At 47.8% G+C, this 16,170-nt stretch overlaps 1 protein-coding gene across 1 annotated transcript in view; it reads left to right on the top strand.

The window, feature by feature from the left end:
- Window positions 1-2,945: 2,945 nt before the first annotated feature.
- The window catches only part of pou6f2 (POU class 6 homeobox 2), a 28,932-nt gene continuing 15,707 nt past the window's right edge, over window positions 2,946-16,170 (top strand). The window contains exons 1-3 of the mRNA XM_061266331.1: window positions 2,946-3,135; window positions 12,102-12,202; window positions 13,686-13,923. Coding sequence (XP_061122315.1) covers window positions 2,946-3,135; window positions 12,102-12,202; window positions 13,686-13,923 — 529 coding nt within the window. The remainder of the gene's footprint in view (window positions 3,136-12,101; window positions 12,203-13,685; window positions 13,924-16,170) is intronic.

The following is a 16,170-nucleotide window of genomic DNA, read 5'->3' as shown; positions in this document are numbered from 1 at the left end:
GACGCTTGACAGATTCATTCATTTTCCAAATGGAACTCAATATTATTTGTGTACCTGCACTTTATTTTTCTCAGCGTCATTGCAAAACTGTCATGCACAAGCAGAAACGGAAAGAAATTGCAATGATTAATTGCTCAAAAATGTGAGGTAACATGAAGGTCAAGTTCTAAAAATTTGATCATCTTTTTATCTTTGTTCGCCATTTTCATACTTTCCGGCTGAAGATAACATGGCGATTGATATTTGATGTATCAACGCGGCATATTGATAGTTTGTCACCCCACCAATTAGCCCCCTCCCACTTGTGTGTTGATGGGGCGCCCCCTCCCTCCCCCTCCTTTTGACGTGACATATGATCATCTATGAAAATGTTAATCAATGGAAAGAGTTGACGTTGTGGCGGCTGTTCAATACTGGCGTGTCTGGTAACAATGTCACTAGTCCCATTTGATTTTCGGAGTGCGCTTCGATTAAATGTGGGCCATCAAAGTAGATTTTCCCTTCTGCATTCACCCCCCCCCCCCCCCCGCTCGCCTTGATAGGTCCACTGGAGGGCAAAATTAATACCTAATTGAATCTTGCAGTCATCAAAATAATCAATAACTTTTTATTATTTATTCTTCACAGTCTGTTGGCTGCTTGAAGGCTGCGAGGGACAGCGGCACTGAAATTTCACAATGTCGTTTTTGCACTGGGCCGTGCCACTTTGCAGCACCTAGAAAATGAGAGCGTTTTTTTTCTTGGTGGAAGGTGTTTGTATGTCGGAGGGGGGGGGGAGGCAAAAAAAAAAAAAGAATAAAAGAAAATGGGAATCTTTGGCCCGGCAGCTATGATGAAAAATAGAATAAACAAGCTAGTGACACTTTGGAGAAGAGCAGTGCTCTCTCCGTCCATCCCTCTGTCTTTTTTTCTTTTTTCTTCCTTTCCCCTTTTCTCCTTATTTCATCATATCACGAGTGTGTGGCGCTACTTCCCTAATGCCGGCATTCCTCTTCCTGACAGACTCCAAACAAGTGCCGGGAATGAGATCAGGGGCTCTAATCTTCCTCCGGCTTGCAAGGTTGCGCGATGATGATGATGATGAAGATGGTGGTGGTGGTGAGGGGTGAAGGTGGAGGGCCACACATCTCTCAGCGTCTGCGTTAATCGAAAGAATGAATCAGATGTTGGTTAGTCATTTTGGAGAAATCCTGTTAGGATGTACAGATCACTCAGAGTGATTTTTTTTTTTTTTTTTTTTTTGGCCTTTACCAAGTCCAGATCCGATGCCTCCAGAATGCAGAAATTTATTGTCAATATTTTCCTTTCGATTCTGGTTGCCGATTTCAATGGGAGTGGATTTTAATAAACGAAGTGTTCCTATTCGGTGGGGGGGCCGGGGCGCAAGTGTCTCCCGGCATCTCATCGCTGCGTTAATTGAATCCACGAACGAGGCGTTTATTAATTTAGCCACTCGGGGAGGGCCGCTAATGTCGTTAAGGACAATGGGATAATCCCGCAATATAAATCGCTCATAAAAGGGATGTTAATGGAATTACCATAGGAAAGTCAGTCAAGCATGCTAAATATTAGCTTAGCAATTAGCCTCATTTTGATCTGCATGACTGCGTGGGAGCTCAGGGATAAGACAAAGCTCTCCTGGCCAAAGGGCGGAAGATTTGTGGGACGAGGGAGGGGTGGGGGCACTGGGGTGGCAATAGATACACATGACCAAATTTGGAAAAGGTTAAAAAAAAAAAAAAAAGCTCCATTTGGAATGTGGTGATCATCATTAGGGTCTTGTAAAAAAAAAAAGTTGACGAAGAGATGTGAGTGCAGGCAAAGAAATGCAATGTTGTTTGTTGCTTGCTTTGTGCGCACACTGGTCACCTGCCCTTTGCGCAGACATATTTAGGTTGATTCCGAAATAAGGAAGCCCAGCGCGGCCCCGCTGCTCCTCGTCTGCATCTCGGAGCCTGAGGTGGGGTGAGCGCTGTCTGAGGAGCTCTCGGCTGGCCAGACACAAGGCAGAAGAGACAGATAGAGGGAGGAGGGAGGGTGGGAGGTAGGAGGGAGGGAGGAGGCGGCGGCGACATCCCCGCCGCTCGTCGCTGGAAAGCCACCTCAGCGTGAAAGCTGCGCTGGCCGTGCACGTGCTCCCAACTTACTGGCGAGCGGGTCGTAGCGGGTCGTCGGGCAAACGCGGCCCCCTCACGTTTGACCCATTTCAACTTTGGGGAGCTCCGAGAAGCTTCGTTTACTGAATTATTATCAATTTGTGAGGAGCTTTGTTGAGGTAAGGGTGCACATGATGGTGTTGATGTTGGCTTTTTAGCTAGATATTATTCTGCTATTTTCCTTTTTTTAATTTCTATCCCTTTATGAAAAAAAGTAAAATATGCATAAATAGTGTTTTGTTCAGAAATGTTGGTCAATTTCCAGAGTGAATTTGTCTCATTTGGATCCAAAGCGGTGGCTTAAATTGGAGAGTTTCTAATTTCCTTAATTAGAAACTGAAAAGCTAAAGCTGGTAGACTTGAAGTTAAACCCGCTTTGGAAACAATGAATTGAACAAGGGAAATAGTTTTTGATCAATTAATGGATTTTGGGTAATTGTTTTGCAATTTGAAAGTGACGGATTGCACTGGGTTTTTTTCTTCTTGTGCCTGCAAAGGTGCAGTTTTGAAGGTTTGTTGGCTAAAATGAAGCGTGCGTCAGGTCCTAACGCTACTTCGCAGCATCACTTTGGGATGAAAAGCAACCAAGGAGGGAGGGGGGAGCAGGGGGGGGGAGCGGTGAGAGAGGGTTATGGGGATAGAAAGGGAGAATGCTGGTAGAGGGAGAGAGCGAGTGTGAGGTAGCCAAGGCGAGCGCCCGAGCACATTGTAACCACGGCTGCATTTTTCTTTTATCCCCCCTCCCTCCGCATCCCACCTGGCCTCCCTCCAGCTCCTCCCGGGGACCCGATGCTAACGGGCCAGCTGAGCAAGCCGCTGCTCTCGCTCATGCGCGGCGGCGGCGACATGAGCGCTTTGGAACTCGGCGGGCGGCCGGACGAGCAAGCGGCCGGCAGCCCCGACAGCGAGCTCGACGAGGAGACGGCCCTCCCGCCCGCCGACGGCCACGAGCGGGACGGCGCTCCCGCCAAACTGTACGGTGAGTACCGCTTCACGGATGGATGGTGCTTGAGTCAACTTTCTTGTCGTGCTTTGCTACTTTGATGTGGTTGCTGTAATATTAACTTGTTTTTTTTCTTCATTGACAAAATGAAATAATTAGTCATTGAAATGAAAAGCCTTTAAAGTCAATGTGAACAGTAATGAGGCCATTTTGATCATAATTATATGCAAATTGTTGTTACTTGTGCCTGCTATTTTTTTCTGCCTTCCTTCAAGGCCTGTTTTGCGTGTTAACCAAACTGACAAACAAAAGTATTATTGTTTCAATTGGTTTCTTTGTGTGTGCTTATATTTTGTTTTTATTTCAGCTGTTCTATTTCAAACCGTCACTCTTTTTTTCATATATCAACGTTTTACTTTTGTTTTCAAAAGCCCCCGCATGTCAAATCATTTGCCAAACTTGCAATTTGACACGACTCACACGAGAGTTGGCAAAAGAGCTGAAGCAAAATATTGCTTCCAAACTTAGTCACGCTTTATTTCCTGTGCTTCTTTTTTTATTGTGTGTCTCTTGATACTTGAGCCACTTTTAGTGTTTGTTTGCCCGCTTATGTGCAACCAATGACGACACTTTTCATGGTCCCCGGTTATGATGTTGTTGCTGTTTAGAGGCGCTGGAGTGTGAATTTGGGGGGTTGTGGGTGACGGCAGCGGTGGTTGTGGTTCCCCTTTTTTTTTTTTTTTTTTTTCTCCCAGTGGCAGCGCTCTTGGCTGTGGCGCGTCTTTCTTTTTTTTTCCTGACCTGTGAGCCGGAAAGGCAGAGATGGATGAACACTATTACAAGATTTGTATTTTCCTGTAGACAAAAAAAAAATCCTAGAGAATAATCTTATTCTGACATAACTGACATGAATAGAATATACAAATAAGCGCTATGAGATCCAATTTTCTGAGCGGCAGTCTGACACACCACTCAACAGCAGCAGTTACAAGACTGCTTTTCAATTATTTTCTGTCACTGGCTCCCTGCCGCGTCTATAAATGCTGTCGTTTGTCTAGAAAATTATTCCAAGTACACCTCCGCGTAACATTGTCTCCTTATTAACATTAAAGGGAACATGAGCAAAATATAGAGCAACTTACAACAAATAATCACTCTCTCAACATTTTTTTTTTTAGTCTCTGTGCACCTTTGCTGTCATCATTGTTAAATATTTTTCCATCGTGTCTCTTGAGGCTCTATTGACTGTACTTGATACTCCTGCTCTGTGCTGTGTGTGCATGATTGGTGTAAAAAAAAAATCCTTACACCTACGCCACTGCTACTTAGTGTAGTGGATATGCAATTACATTTTATTCTAGTACAGCAAAAAAAAAAACACGTTCCCTGGGGTCAGGCCCAGTCACCCCACCCCCACAAATAGAATGCAATACAATACAACTTTATTTAAATGACAGAATTATATTATGTGACACACTAACAAACATGGCTGACATGCCATCCGAAAACAAACAAAAATTACTTTATGCGATGTTGTATTTCAAAGCTTTTCAGGTTCATCAAGTCCATTTGTCCTCTACATTTCACCTTCATTTCAATTCTATACAATTTATTCCCATCAAATTTTCCACCAAGTGATATTAGCTAACGATATTAGCTTCTACGTTGTTGAGCTAACTTCAACCTGCGCTATGTTGCTGCTTTGCCACCAACAACAAACTCCACAAAGATGGCCGACATGCTACGTTGAAAAACACCATAGCGTGCCGCTGAAGCGCTCAATTTGGTGATCCGCTCCACTTCAGGGCACATGGATGACATGTTTCAACCAAGTCAATGATGCTAGGTTGCCACTTATTTCACATGCCAAAAAAATGGCCGCCATGGCGCTCTGACAAGAAAAGGCCCATATTTTGATACTGTTGTGGACCGAATCCAACAATACGAAAACACAAATGATCATTTTTGACTATTTAGGCCGTACAAATCCAAGTTGCGACCATTTATCTTCATTTAAATATATCATAAAAATAGTTAACTAGAAACTAGTTTGTCATTCCACAAAGATGGCCAACAATATCCTCGTGTATTTTAATGCTGGTTATTTTAAACGGTACTTGGCGAGCCAATTTTTTTTCCAGGTGTGCTAGTTGGTGTAAAAAGTTTCCAAAGAATTGTTTTAGATTCTTCTGATTGCAGTTGTTGTCAGTCTAGCGAGCGGACGTCAGCGATGACAGTCGAGGCCGTGTTTGTCCGACAACAAATTGTGAACCTGCCGAAAGCGTGAGCGCTCCAGCGCCTCCTCCTAAAAGCTGGCCTGTGCAAATAGTCTTCCACTTCAGCTAACAGGCGCTATGAAGCACCGCAAACACGCCGCCGCCGCCTTGCATTTTATTCCCGAGCACAAGTGCTGGACATTAGGTGTGGAAAGCTGTTGTTAGTCAGAGACCAGACATTTGTTGTGTGCGTGTGTTTTTTTTTTTTTTTTGTGATGTGTGTTGCAGCTTCTGTCTTCACTCCTCAAGTCAAATCTGCCTCCTACAGACATCGGCCGACAAGATAATAAGACACTCAGAGCACAATTCCGCATTGTATTGGCCGAGCGCAGGCTCATCTCTTGTCAGTTTGCATTTAGTCTGGCGAGGATGTGACGCTTCGATCATCACGTTGTCAAAAGCCGGCCGGGCCGGGAAGGACAGCACCGCTCATTTGGCACACTTACTGTCGGCACCAAATGGGCCGCACTTATGCCAGTCCCTGCAAAAAAAGACGAGCCGCTTTTTGCTCAAGGTCGCCCAGAAAGACCACCCGCGGCTTTTTATCGCAATGATCGGCCACGGGAGGTCATGTGGATCAAAACGCACGTTAGCGGTACGGGCGGCTTTTTAGGACTTCTTGTCCAATGCGCACAAGCAGGCAGGAGCTGTTATTGTCTGTGCGTAATCAGCTTAGCAGGCCTCATCACGTTAAGTCATAGTGGCACAAAGCATTCATGAAAGTGTATCAAGGCGGGTGAGAAGAGGGAGGCCGGCGACAAGTCTTTCTTTCCTCATTACGAGCGTTTGGCAGTGTCAGTGCATGCAAAACACTCGCTAATGCTGACAAATGCGTCTCACGCTTGCTAATAGCTTCACACGCTCGCTAACGTTTCCGCCTTGCCGCGAAAACCAGCGCGAATGTTCTTAAGCCAAGGTCGCGCCGTTTCATGTCGACTTTGCGCACAAACTTGCTTTTGCCTTGTCAGGAAAGTCGCAAGTAAATTGAATTTCAATGTTAATTCAGTTTTTTGTTGTTTTATTTTGAACACCAGTGTAGCGTGCGCTCGCTAATCCAATACCGGCGAGCCTTTAATGTACCGCTAACAAAGCGGCGCCGTGGCAATCCAAGCGGCGGGAGTCGTGTTTTCTTATTTTTTTCAGGTGTGCGCACAAGAGGCGGGGCGGGCAGGGGGGTGCGTAGAGAAATGACACGTCTGGTATTTGACTGGTGTGGCGTGAACCCTAGACGCATCCCGACGGCCCGTGTCCTTCACCGGCCTTTTATTATTTATAAGCTCGGCTCTTTGAGCAATGACCAGTACTAATGCGTAACCTTCTGTCCCGCCGGCTGATTCGCTTCCTTTGAAAGCAAAGATTGAGGCGGGAGAAGTGGGCGGATGGTGGATGAGGCGGGCGGGGTGCAAATAGCGCTGAGAGGGTGTGTGTGTGTGTGTGCGTGAGTGCATGTGCGTGTGAGATCCAGGGAAGTTATTATGTTTCCCCTCTTTTATATCTCAGGATGTGGAATAACACCTTGATGCTGCTTTTCTCCAGAATAGAGTTATGGGCTTGGAAGCAGTAGTATTTACACACACGCTCGCGCACACACATACACACCTACACATTAGTTTATGCCAGCAGAATAATTTGATGGCGAGATTTCCAAAACATTAGTTTGGGGAAATGTGCCTCAAAAGTCAAACAAAAGTTGGCCGGCTGTGCTCACGCAATCGGAGTTAAGTTTATTAAAAACAATTGAAAGAAGCCGCTTGTTATTTTACGATTAATTGTTAGCCAAAAACAAAAAGTGCCCCTTTTTCCCGTCACAACTGTGCCATGTTGTGTTTTTTTGTGTCGTCTTTTGTGACGTGGTGAAGTTTGTCAAGTCGTCACTGGGAGGCTCGCCACGCGCCGCCTTAACCGCGTTTTGATGTGTAGTAGAAGAAATTTTGACTTTGGCGCTTCCACCGTTGCAGATGGGAGCAGTTTGTATCAGCTGATGGTATCGCGCCGCGCCGCAGTGATCCATTGTCATTACAGGCCTTGCGACAGAAGGATGAATGGGGGGGGGGGCGAGTAGGAAGGGGAGGAGGGCGGGCTTTGAGGGACAAGGGCTTGAAAGTGGGACATAGGCAGCATTAGGGCTGCATCGCCTGGAGGGGGCCCAGGCTGATGTGTCAGCCATGACATGTGGGTGTCTCGCCCACCATCGCACACACGCGCCCACTTGACGGCGGACGATCCCTCACACCCCGCTGGCGACTTGAAAATGTCCCACCGGATGCACAAAGGAGCCTCCGAAACGTGCCGTTTGACACAATGAAGTTCATTCGCGGCGATGCGATCCGAGGCGTTCGCCTGGCTGCTTGATTAGGGACAAGCCGTCCTCCTTGGCCTCTTTTTCTCGTTCGGAATTGAAGACGTAAACGATGACATCATTGCACGGCTGATGGGAAAAAAAGCTCGTCACGCCGAAGAGCCTCTCATGTCAGCCACGTCGTGTGTATTACCGTCCTCGTTGCAAGGCCGCAAAGTTCAACAATTTGCAGATTACCGTCAAAATTGGTGTTTAGAAAAAAGCCAGTTGAGTATTTTTTCTCTTTAAATGACTTTTGTCGTGGATGTGTAAATGTGCAGCATTTTTTAAGGACTAGAACTACAATTAAGAAATCCACAAAATAATTCGCAGAAATATATCATGTAATAAATATGTAATAAAATGACATACATTTAAAATTGATATTCCAATTAAAATTCCACAAATCAAAAAATATTTCACACAGGAGAGCCACATTTAATTATTTCAATCATTAATGTTATTTACTTTGCAAGCCGTGTGGGAATACATTTTGTATGAATTAAAACAAAGAAGAAATTGAATGAGCAATATCCTTTTTAAGGCGTCGCTTTTATGGATCCCACGCAAATATTGAAAATAATCTTCCAATATCAACAAAATATCCAGGTCTTATTTTATGGTTAAAAACAGAGAAAAGTACTCATTGCACGTGTTCGGCCATATTTTTATTTAATTTTTTTTCTAGGCAGACTAAGTGTAGTGGGCCTGAGCTATCACTGCCATCTTTTTTTGCTGGAGGGCTGCGCAGGGCTGCGGGCAGCAGAATCCTATTTACAGCAAATAGCATTTAAGTAATGCTGAGGGAGGAAAGGAGGGAGGGGGGGAGGCACGCCGGTGAGCGGGCGTCTCCTAAAAGGCTTACGGCGCTCCAGAGCCGCTCTTCATCTCGCCCTAAAAGGATGAAGCATCATTTGGATTGTTATTTCCCTCATTCAACCTCAGCTAATCAGCTTGACTTTGCTTGGGGAATGAGGAGGGAGGACGCTTTGTAACAGATGCGCTCATCCACAAAGTGTCCAGAGTAAGAGAAGCCACCCTGCCGCACCCTCCTCCTTGTGCACGCCATCACAGCATCTCTCCTTTTTGACCTTTGCGATGGGCTCGGGCGCCTCTTGTTCCCGTCTGCACTCCGGCGTCAAGGGGAGGGGGGGGGGGGGGGACAGGTAAGAGCGGCGAGCCAGAGCACTCGCCGGCCGACGGGCGGGAGTGTGAAGTGGCTCTCCCGCCACCGCCAGCGGCGTTTACGTGCGGATGGCTCATCAGCGGGCGGCTTGCTATCGTCTCCTGTTTACATTTGGAGGAGACGGCCATTACCTCGTCCAATCAGTCTCACCTCCGCCCGCCCTCAACCTCACCCTTGTCCACCAAGTGTAACCGTGCACTTGAAGAACACGAATCAAAAAAGTCCAACTCCTGACCTTCAGCCCCAAATTTCTCATCTCTAATCAGAATCCGTAACCTTGACCCAGATCACCTCTGACCTTACCTCCAAGTCCAAACTCCAGTTTCGACTCCACCCCTCCCAACTTGTTTCCACTCTGCGTTATGGTCTATCGCATCAACTTTTCAAAATCGATGTCTGAACAATCTGGGCCGTTTGTCTGCGCTATTGACGGAATGTTTATCCTTTATGCATCAACAGAGCAACACAAAATGGCCGCAATCAAAAGTAAAGGACGCATTTGATCAAATTCACTATTGTTGGATCAGCGTCGGACGCTCCGCAAACATTTAGCTTCTCTTGGTTGGCTTTGTGATTCCCCCTAATTGCGTTCATGTCGACATTCGCACGCCGTTGCCCGAGCGTGTGTGAATATGTTTGTGTTTTCGCGAAAGCTGACAATGATTGACAAGTTGCTAATAGCAAACACATGCGCTCAGCCGGCCACTTTGAAAGGGGCCATTATCAAAATGGGGCCCGGCGTGAATAGCCCGCCAGACCGCCCGCCAATCATTAGCGGGCCTCGCTCGCTCCGCCGCTCTCTCGCTCGGCTACATTTGACAACTTACATAATGCCTTGCCACTAAAATAGCTTAAGTGTTACGGCTTCTTTTATGGGTAGAAATTGATTCATAAATGCAGCCAGGCGAAAGCTAACCTGGACACAAAGCTTTCAATAACGCCCATTTGATTCAGAGCGTCGATGCGGCGAGCGGCTGCATTAGACAAGGTGGCGTGCTGATTGCTTGATGAAATCCGGCCTAATTGTTTTGTACCCGAGTCCTTGGGGCAGCCTGCATTAAGACACGCACGCGCACGCATTAACGCACAGGCATCCAAAGTAGCTCTCCGGTGGCCACTTTGGTGATCAATGAGCGAGAATTTATACGGCCGGCGCGGTAAATGTCAGCGCCGTGAGATCGTGTTGCATTTAAATACATTTCCTCCCAAAGTGTGTCGGTGTTGCTGTCACGGCCCGAAGACGATCCGCCGCCGCGTCGAGAGTGACAGTGTGATTTTGGCTCGCATGTACATGAAAGCGCAAACGCGGATACAATCTTTTATCTTTTCAGCTAACCTATCCAGTTATTCCAACCCCCCCCCCCAATCATCATCATCGCAGTTGAAGGCTTTCTTTTGAGTTTGCATTTTACAGTCGTCTTTATCTTCATCTGGAATCTCTTTTTTGATCTTGTTTTCAAAGACGTTAAACATGTATCAAGGTTTTGATCATAAAAAAGATATTTGCAGACCAACCGGCTAGCTTGCTAAAGAAATTACGCCCAAGCTTTCAGGAGCGGCGCTATTTATTTATTATTGATTCCCTCCCAGGTGATAAACATGCTAGCCTTAGTGGAATTGTGAAAAGGCAACGAGGAGTCCTTGGATCGAATGCGACGCCATTGTCAACGGGCCCACCAAAGCCTTCATTATTACAAATGGAATGTTTTCATTTTGATAATTGCTTTTTGTGGGATGTACTTTAATGCTGGCGGGAAATGTCTTCAGCAGCGCGGTGACTAGGTGGATGTTAGCCAGTTAAATTAGAAAAACAACAAAAAAGAGTCACATTTTCATCCTTAGAGATTCAAATATTTCCCCCTCTTAAACGAAAATGGCGAGTGCGCAGGGTGGGGCTGGCGTAATGGTGGAAATAATTGGCGAAAAGAGATGTCAAAAAGCGTCCTCGATGCGGACATCCATCGAGAGCCGGCGGTAGAAAACCAGCGAGTGAGCGAGCGAGCCGCTTGAGGTTTACGTGTTGGGTCACGCCATTCAGCAATTATTTGGATTTTATGGGCCAAGATGAAGTGATTTTACTCGGCGTAGGTTGAGTTGAAAACGCCTCGCTCGCATAAACACACTTGACAGGCAAGCGGATCCGGCCGCTGACGTTAGCCAACGCTACATTTGATCGCAACCAAGACCTGTTTGTCCGCAAATCAAAAAACCTTTCACAAGCGGCGAGAGTCCATTTAGGAAAATCAATCGTTTTGCTGAAAGGTGATTGTATTTGTGTTGAAATTTATTGCCGCTGCGGCGCTCTTTAACAAGGGTGTGCGGCTTTCAGTCACATTTGCGTACGCTCGACTTGACTCCCCCACCCCCGCCCCTGCATGAGCCATTTTTATTCCCCGGGAGAAAAAAAAAAAAGAGCTGCCGTGTGAAATGAGAAGGCGCGTCTTCTCGTCCTTGTCAGCCGCTTTGGCGTCGGACGCTGAAAGCTCCCCTCGTCGTTTTTTAGGCAAAACATCACAGCGCGTCTTAGGTGTAAACAAGGCCATTTTGTTTTTTTTTGAAGCATGTGAACTGACTCAATCAGCACGCAATAGTGCATTGATTCTTCTGGCGACAAAGCTTCAAACTTCTTTTTCATATACCAAAAGAATTTCTTGCTTTGTTTTGGAAAGTTTGCTCACGTCCTTTGATGACTAGCGTCATTAACGGGATAAAAACGTCGGCCGATGCTACGGTGACGATTACTCGAGCCAGCGAGACACAAATGTGGAGAAGTTGGAGATGGAGTAGCGTGACCTTGCAATGTTTTACCTGAAGACTTTGGGGGGGTCCTGCTGAGGCCTGCGCATCGGTGATGGCAAACAGGTCTAATTGCGCGCAACAGGCCGCGGGCTGCGAGTGCAGCGAGCGCAGGATCACCCGGGTGATCCTCTCCCCCCCTCCTTCCATGTAAACGGCTGAATAATACGCTCAGCGCTCATCCAGGCCAACGGGGGCCCGCCGGCAGGCCTGCGCCGTCGTCAATCAGCTAATTTATTCAACGCCGCAGCAGTTATTGATGAAACGCTTAAATACAAATTACAACACAGCTCAGCAACCTTCCCCAAGCACCCCCCCATCTGTCGGTCTATCTGCACAATACACTCACTTATGTCTTTGACCTCTTTTTTGTTTTGTTTTGTTTATGTGACATGGGACCTGGCAGGCGCCGGCGACAGTTGCGTCCGGTCGGACTTGGGTGGCAGTCCTTTAGAGCAGAGTCAAGTGGGCCAGTCGCCGCCGGGCTACGCCGCCATGGGACCGCAGGTCAGTCGAGTGCTTCATTCCGCCACAGCTCATCCATGATCAAATCTATCAACAAATCCAGATTTGGAGGAAATGTTGATTGAAATGAAAAAATGTCTCATCTTTGTCTTTTTAATCCAAATTACAAATAAAACACTTTTGCTCTTGCTGATTAATTAGTAAATGTGCGTTTTGTATAAATATTTTCCTCCCCATATTTAGTAATTTTTTTTTATATTGATCCACAAACTTATTATTGTTATTTTTTGTTTGTTTTTTCAGAACCTAGAAAGTTTAGATTTATTATTTTATTGTTTTTATGTGTCCGGAATGCTTATTCTCTCTATGAAATCTTCAGCAGGATGACGTTTCCATCCGGTAGTTTATTAATGAACTGAATGACTTCCACTTGCCTTCCTCCGTTAACGCTGAATAATTGATGACCTCAATGTGCATCAATGAAGCTTTTTTTTGTCATTGGTTAGTCCGGGACGCTAGCGAGGAAGCGGAGGTGTTGGCCCGCGGCCGACGCTAAGCGCTCTTAACGCTAAATTAGCCGTCGTCCCATCCGATTGAATTTATTGGACTTGCGGCTCCGCACTGTTCATTAACGTCCGTCTCATTAATGGAGTCATGTTTGCGGGCATTAGCTTTGGCGGTGAGCTAACTTGTGCTGTGAAATATCATTTGCATTAAATGGGCTCGTGTAAATCCAGCCGTTGTCGTGTTGGCGGAACAAAGAAGCGCGAGGTCGCGCGTCCAAATGAGGAGGAGAAATGCGAGCGGCTTTCAGCAGCCGCTCGCCGTCTAATAGATGAACGCTGTCAGGCGGGCTGGCCTGCGTCAAGCTAACACTTTGGAGAAACAAAGGCGCCCCCGCGCGCCCTCCCCAATTCTCCTCTCGCCAGATCAATACCTTTGATAGATTCCCCGTTTCCGAGCCGGATATTGTGGGAAGGCCCATTATCGGCCGCTAGTTTGCCCAACGTGAATCCACCTTGCCATACTTTGGCGCCGCCACCGCTCGCTCGTTCGCAGTTAGGGTGACAAAAGTCTGCTATCTGGACCATTATGGGCAATTTCTCAGTGGTCGAGCTGCCAGGCGCACGGAGGAGCCTCCTCAAACCCCTGATGGGCCCCGTCCCGCCTCGTGTGTGTTTGTGCGTTTGTGTGTGTCCTCGCGCCCCCCTCGGAGAGCACTTGTCATCACCCAGCTGTCAAGGCCTGCCGAGCGCGACTGCACGGCTGAGGAAATCTATTGCAAAACATGTGAGCCAATTGCATTTGCAGCTTCTCTCCGCAAACTACGTACACTAAAAAAAAAAATAAATACATGAAGATGCTTCACTGTGCGTTTACTGAACCTTTACGCAAGTGTCGACATAGGACAGACGACAATAGATAAATCATATCAATGTTAAACGACTCGTAGTTGGGCTCCAAATTTTCTAAAGATGATCAAATATAAACTTGTCCCAGCTGATGACAAAATGCCTCCCCACAGTCGCTGTTGGTGGCCCAGCAGCTGGCCAACGCGGTGGGCGGAGCCATGTCCGGGGCAGCGGCGGCGGCAGCTGCGGCAGCCGCCATGAACCAGCCCATCCTCATCCCCTTCAACGCCGGCGGGCATCTGGGCGGCCAACAGGGCCTGGTCCTGTCACTGCCCGCCAGCAACCTGCCCAGCCTGGTGGCGGCCGCCGCTGCCGGGGGCGTCATGACGCTGCCCCTGCACAACCTGCAAGGTAACACTCCTTCCTTCCTTCCTTCCTTCCTTCCTTCCTTCCTTCCTTCCTTCCTTCCTTCCTTCCTTCCTTCCTTCCTTCCTTCCTTCCTTCCTTCCTTCCTTCCTTCCTTCCTTCCTTCCTTCCTTCCTTCCTTCCTTGCTTCCTTCCTTGCTTCCTTCCTTGCTTCCTTCCTTGCTTCCTTCCTTGCTTCCTTCCTTGCTTGCTTCCTTGCTTGCTTCCTTCCTTCCTTCCTTCCTTCCTTCCTTCCGATCCTCTCCTCCAGCCTTAAGCAACAAAGCGTATTAATTACAGGTCAGCGTTTTGCAGCGAGCGCGGCGCCAAAGCACTCGGTGCCTCTTTTACCGCCGTTCTCCTTTTTTTATCTGTCCTCATCTTTCCATCCAGCGGCTGTACTTACGTGTGCTTTTGAAACTTTAATGTCCAAATGTTCCCTTTTGATCATACTTGTAAATGGTTTTCATTTTAATGTTTAAAACAGTGTCTCTTTTATAGCATTAGATTGAGGGATGGGTAGGATGGGGGTGCGGGGGGTAACGCACGTCTGTCATGAATCTTGGATGAGTGCGGCGCACTAATGTCAAAAGACGTCCGGGCCGCGTGTGCGTGCGTGTTTTTTATTTTAGGGAGGGCATATTACAATAATGCCGGAGCAGCACAAAGTGCAGGGGAGGGGAAAGTGGACGGCCGCGTGCCTCGAGTGTGGAAAGGCGGGCGGCGGCCTAATGGACACAAACATGCATAAATAACAACAAGCGCGGCTCGCGGGCAAAGCTTTTAATAAATCCCTTCACGTGGGTTGCGTCAAATCTTTTCATGCAGACACTCATCAACTCACCTTAGCAAAAACGTAGAAGCCTCGAGCTGTTTAATTTTCGGACGCCAGCTTGGCACGCGCTGCCATCTGAAAGCGACGCCTTGACGGGACCTCCGCCGAGAGAAAGTGACACGAGTCATGGGTGAAGCTAAACGTCTTGACTATGTCGGGGCCCCTGCGGCCACGCGGCGCTCCTCCGTCCGCCGCTGTCCGAGCCCATCGCAGCAGACCGGCCTTGACTGAGGCCTGCTGGCGCGGCACCTCTGTCGCGCCACCGCCGCTCATGTGGCGCCGGCGAGCTCACGCTGCGGCCTAATTAGTGTCACATCAGGAAACCGGTGGGAGGGGTGAGGCAATCCGAGCATTAAGGTCTAATGAGGCGGCTAATGAGCCGCTAATAAGGCTGCTCGGCTCAGATGGGTAGTCAAGCGTCTGATAACTGACACGTGTGCAATTAGGACTACAAATCATCAAATAACCACGTGGAGGCCCGCTGCTGGTCTTTTTTTGTGGCTAAAGTTAGCATCTGAAATTAAACAGGGAGTTTCCCATTTTGGTTCCACAAGGCCATTCCAGGCAAATGAAATTTACAAAAAAAAGTTTGGCATCATCATTTGCGGGTTGGGCGTTGTTACCCCCTTGGGCGCCGCTCGCAGCTTGAACTCGTTTTGCTTTTGAGCACGTACAAGTAATAAGTTGGGGAGAAACTGGATGTTTGTCAAAATGATTCATGCCGGCGCAGGAAAAAATACAAACTCCCAGTGAACGTAAGCAAGGGAGAAAGTTATCCTTTGTGACAAGAGCGCGCGCAAATCCGAGCGACTTCACACAGGCTCGGAAAGTAGGTTGCGTCACACCCGAGCGAGCTCTGTAAACATTGACGACTATTAGCACACTAAAACATACATGAGTGGCAGACTTTTAAAAATGAGGCCTTTTTTTATGATGTCAACTTTCCTAACAAGGAAATGGTGATTAACACGCTTGTAAAACCAGCGGCATCAAAGCCAGCCGCAACAAAGTCTTCATCCGCCGACTCGTCTCCTCAGCGCTCGCTCGCTCGCTCGCAGCTAATGCGAAGGCGCCGCTTGACTCGGAAGCTCTTAATAAGCGCATGCCGCTTTATTTGCCGCGCATCAATCACATCAGAGAGGCGGCGGAGTTCTCGCGGCGGCGGAGGTGAGAGCGCCGCCGTTCGTCTCGACTCGGGCTTGCCGCTTGTAAAGGTCGGCATCCCACTCACCTGCCGTAATGAGAGCCGCCAATCAAAGGCCCGCCGCCCCGTCTGGCGGTTTGATTCCGACGCTCGGCGGTGTCGCTCCGAGGTTGCCGCTGCAAATTAGGGAAATGGCACTGCTCATTACGCCGCCCGAGGCCCGGCCCACGGAGTCGGCGGATGTTTTTGAGTTACACGAGGGGAACGCCGCCAT

Source organism: Syngnathus typhle, linkage group LG19 (genome assembly GCF_033458585.1).
Source record: "Syngnathus typhle isolate RoL2023-S1 ecotype Sweden linkage group LG19, RoL_Styp_1.0, whole genome shotgun sequence".
NCBI lineage: Eukaryota > Metazoa > Chordata > Actinopteri > Syngnathiformes > Syngnathidae > Syngnathus > Syngnathus typhle.
This window is presented reverse-complemented; position numbering and strand designations above follow the sequence as displayed.